Below are 4,730 nucleotides of genomic sequence, written 5' to 3'. Positions count from 1 at the left end.
GCATAAGCTCTCGTATCACATATTATTTCAAAATGTTGTTGAACCAAAATTACACGGATTCAAAATGTTGTAAACCAATCACTTATTATCAAGCAACAAACATATTAGCAATCACTACATAAAACATTATACATAAACATTGATGTTACATTTTAGGACATACGGTGGTCCCAAATCCAAACGAATATAAGTCACTATGATGGATCAAACCATTAAGTAGTAAAATTCACATTTTAAGCAACCAGTATGTCTATAATTACATGGTAAAGATGAAATACTGGATAGATATATTGACCAACACAACAATTTCGTTTTAGTTTTTAAGATACGGGAGTGAATGTTTTATGGATGGGGTCAAAAGGGATAGCATTTGATTAATAGTCCATGTCCATATCTTGTAACACTCATTGTCGTTCATCATATCTAGTTTAATTATTCCTCGGGTCGTCGTCAAAACAATGAGAAAACAAGTTTCCCGGTCGTCATAAGGGTTCTTGTACAGCTCCGCATGTTGATCTAACACAACACCTGGTAAAACAGATAGAATGTTGGATAAGTAACAAGTAATTTGAAATGGTTGTCTCAAAAACACAAATGATCTAAGTATGTACAAGCATGCAAATTAAAATACGTACTTTCTTTCTTGCTAGCCAATGTATTTAATAGATTAGGCTTCCTTGTTCTCAGAATAACCTGTAGTGTAAAAATGTAGTAGTTAGCGGCAAGATTTATAGGTGTTTACTGAGTTTTTTTTTATCTATAATAATTATTATTAGGGCATTCACAATGCTCGACCTCATTCAAAATCCAGACTTGTCACATCAGCATGCCATATCGTTTCAAACTACAATCATTTCACACCCATTTTTTCCTCCACACTAAATCGCTCAAAACCTCCATCTCATCACCTACTTTTCTTTTAATTTAAACTATATCTAATTTATATAATATATTTATAATTTTTTGAATTAATAATATTATGTATTTTTATTAAGTATATATTTTTCATAAATTTATTTTAATATTTTGTTGTTTACTTATTAGTTTTTAAATAAAAATTTTATAATAAACTGAAAAAAGAATAATATATTAAATAAAATAATTAAATGACAAAATACTATTTAATTTTTCCAAAGGCTCTTTTTTTTTAAATGGCTACTCTTCCAACGACTCTATTTTCTAAAGACTCCTGAGTCCTAGATGATTGAGATGTGATGTGTTAGGGCTTTTGTGTGTTTAATGAGGATTTATTATGTTTAATTATATTTAAGTAATATTTTAATTAGATTTGTATATAATTTTAAATAGGTTTGCGTAATATTTTAATTAGTTTTATTTAATGTTTTAAGATTTATATGTTTTTTGTGTAGTTTAATTATGTTTAAAGTTTTTTTAATTATAACTCAAAAAAGTATTTTAATTAGCTTTATAGGTTTTAAATTTGAAAAAATATTCTTTTATTTAAAATGGCTAAGAAATTTTGGGGACCCACATGTCATGACCAATGCGGTGGTCCGCACTGCAATGAGTTCCACATAAGTTCTTTTGAATTCTTTTAATAGGATCTGACATGTGTCACTAGATGACTATTAAAGAATTCAAAAGAACTAGAAAATTGTATCAATAAATAACATTATCATATAAACTTAATGAAAAGGTTATACAAAAAGGGTGTCATGAAATCTACCTTGGCTTCATGATTCAATACAATAGAGACTGATCTAATCATGCATCTTCCTGTGGAACAATGGAGGTCAGAACCACTATAACCACAACCAAATCTTATTATAAAAAAGTGGAAAATATCAGTTACCATCTGATGTCTTGATTCTAAGTTCAGTCCCTCTTCTTAAAATCGACCGACACTGCTCGAAATCAAATTCAAGTTCAGTATTTTCTTCTATAGGCAGTACTGGAACGTTCGAGTTTAGCATATTCTTGCATCCGGATCTTGTTTTGAGTGTTGAAGCTCCTCGTAATGCTAGAAATCATTAAAACATAAAATAACAAGAAGATTAGATATTAGACTATGGTAGTAATGATGATTTACTCATACTTGTAATAGTAATTAGAATTGATTTGAGTAGTCGTTTATTTGGTTTCCCTATTTGATTCCCTAGTGTTTTATCTAAAATTCTAAAGTGAGCTAAATTACCAAGCAACAAAGTACATTCATTCTGTTAGCCGAGTTTATTATCTGTAATAGTATTATGGGTAAAGATCATTTCAGAACCATAAATATTTACAGAACTCGAAGAACTCCTAATACACAATCTTTTTATTTATATTTATGATAATTTTATCATTTATTATGTGTATTTTTATGACTACATACATGCTAAGAGTAATTTTATCATTTTTTAAATGTAATTTCATAATTACACATATGTAAACTAGTTTTTTTACATATATGTAATTAATTATGATACATATATATAATTTGGCTATTACACATATGTAAACTGCTTTTAACATGTATGTAATCAAAGAAATACATATAATAGATGATAAAAAGATCTTAAACACAAAAAATATATATAAAATGATTGTTTATTAGGAGTTCTGAAAGTTCTGTAGTTATTTAGAGTTCTGAAATGAACCATATCTATTATGATTTGATTTATCATTATTTTAAGTCCGTTTCTTGGTGGTTATTCCGTCTTTAGTTTGAATATTAGGATAGTTAACGTTTTATCATTCTCATCGGTTCTGAATTATTTCAATTTCTTTCTTTCACATGAAATAATATATAATAGAGAATGATTCTCAATTTATAGTTAAAAAGCTGAAGTTATGAATTACATGTAGATGCTGCAGCAGTGAGAGTTAGAATGTCACTTGTGCTTGTTGCACTCATCGCGGAACTCATTGCTGTGCGGATCTGATGCTTCTTTGCACCCATTGCCTCAGCGTTTTTTGCACAGTGAGCTGCAACGAGGGCGGCTGCGGTTGCTACTGCCGCTTCCTTTGTTGTGGAGGGGGAACTTGAGCCACCATGGTTTGAGTTCTCAGCAGCTATGGCTGCCAAAGCGGCAGCAACACCAGCCACTGAGATTGCTGCATGGACTTCTGCATTTTGTAGCCTCTCATTTTCTTTTTTCTTTTGTTTAATCTCTTTCAACCATTTCTTAATTGAGAGATGAGATGATTTAAATGGATTTACATGCCATGATTGCTGCAGAAATTGTGAGATAATAAATAGACGAAATCAGATTGTTTGCATATGATGATATGTTTAAAAAAATTGATTAAAAATTACCAATTTCTTTCGGAAGCAGCCGCTGTAATTCACTTCAGGGTGCATTGCTTGTTGCATCCATATCCAAGACTGAACAAGGACAGATAAAAATCATGAGTGTCCGTGTCGAAAACATTAAAAGTCGAAATTTAGTTTTTTGTTTTTCGGCTCAACTGCTAGGCCAAAACTCTAAGGAATTAATTTTAACATTATTAATTAATTCATTGGTCCATTGGCAAAGACAAAGTCTTTAAACACCATTGGGGGGGGGGGAGGTCTTGGGTTCAAGTCCCACAGACGACAGGAATAAAAGAAATTTACCGTTAAAAAAAAATACTAATTCATTGGTTGGATTCTATAACAGGAAAGAAACGGTTTACCTTCACATCATTAGTCTTCCATGGGGGTAAGGACTTTGTTGTATCATCCATCTTTATGCTCTCCAATTGCTTCAAATTTATATCTAAAGATCAGTACACGCATCATCGTATTAAATGTAAATGAACGTGCATGTAATTTTTTTTAGCTTCTACGCGTACCTTGAAATTAGGGGACATTGATCCGTCATCAAAACTATTAATTGCGTAGTCATGGAGAACAAGTGCTTGGCTTTGAAACTCGGGTTGTAAGGCTTCTTTAACCGCGAAATCACACCATGCTCGTGATAAAAGATCCATTGTCTCAGGATGAGCTTCAGAAAGTGTTGGCATATCATCATAATCCATTTGGATTTAGAGTGTTTACTATAATGCAGGTAAGTTTATAAGTATTACTTGCTTAACTTCTCGAGGAACCAAATAGATTAAGGCGTACCAATCTCCGAATAAAGGATGTATGTATATATACTATAATAATAATAATATACTTAATCAAGAATCTCCATTGCCAACACATGGTCCATACCCCCAACTGGAGAAGTGATTAGCATATAGCTTTATGCAAATATTTTTATAAAAAGTTGTGTGTAACTGAATAACAACATTTGTGCCTTTTTCTTCATCATTGAGATCACTTGCCATGTATATTAAATCAAAATTAATGCATAAATAAAACCTAAACAAATAGTTTTTAACCCTTGGATCATATTTAATCCCCATATGTTAATCATGGATATCTCCTTTAGTTCTTCTCGTCCGCTCCTAATCATTATCTATTTGGATGTGGAGGGTTAACTAGATCATGTATTGTCATAGGTAAATTTGAGATAACGCGAATAACACGAGTTGTTTTTCTTCTTTTTTCTACTTATCGTGTTGTAAAGTGAAGACTTTGAAGTCTAATTTGGGAACATAAACAAGACTTATGGTGGGGTTATTGGATAAGTGGCTTGAAGGACTAGAAAGAAGCTTAGGGGACATATTGAGGGTATACACATGCTAACCACTATGGAAGCACAGATAGATAGCAAGATAAAATCCAACAAAGTAAAGCTATAAGTGTCCTCTCCTTTTCTAACTTTGAATTCATACCATTAATTCTTGATAAAAAGATC

At 31.4% G+C, this 4,730-nt stretch overlaps 1 protein-coding gene across 1 annotated transcript; it reads right to left on the bottom strand.

The window, feature by feature from the left end:
• Positions 1–266: 266 nt before the first annotated feature.
• On the bottom strand, positions 267–4,009 carry LOC110896357 (VAN3-binding protein). The gene is made up of 8 exons (XM_022143756.2): positions 3,778–4,009; positions 3,619–3,687; positions 3,260–3,328; positions 2,803–3,175; positions 1,814–1,981; positions 1,688–1,737; positions 636–693; positions 267–528 (listed from the first exon to the last, which is right to left on the bottom strand). The coding sequence occupies exons 1-8, from the start codon at positions 3,961–3,963 to the stop codon at positions 314–316; spliced, it is 1,188 nt and encodes a 395-aa protein (XP_021999448.1). The 5' UTR covers positions 3,964–4,009; the 3' UTR covers positions 267–313.
• Between the last annotated feature and the right edge of the window lie 721 nt (positions 4,010–4,730).

Source organism: Helianthus annuus, chromosome 12, assembly GCF_002127325.2.
Source record: "Helianthus annuus cultivar XRQ/B chromosome 12, HanXRQr2.0-SUNRISE, whole genome shotgun sequence".
NCBI classification, from domain to species: domain Eukaryota; kingdom Viridiplantae; phylum Streptophyta; class Magnoliopsida; order Asterales; family Asteraceae; genus Helianthus; species Helianthus annuus.
Note: the sequence above shows the minus strand (reverse complement) of the source record. Positions and strands in the feature narration are given on the sequence as shown.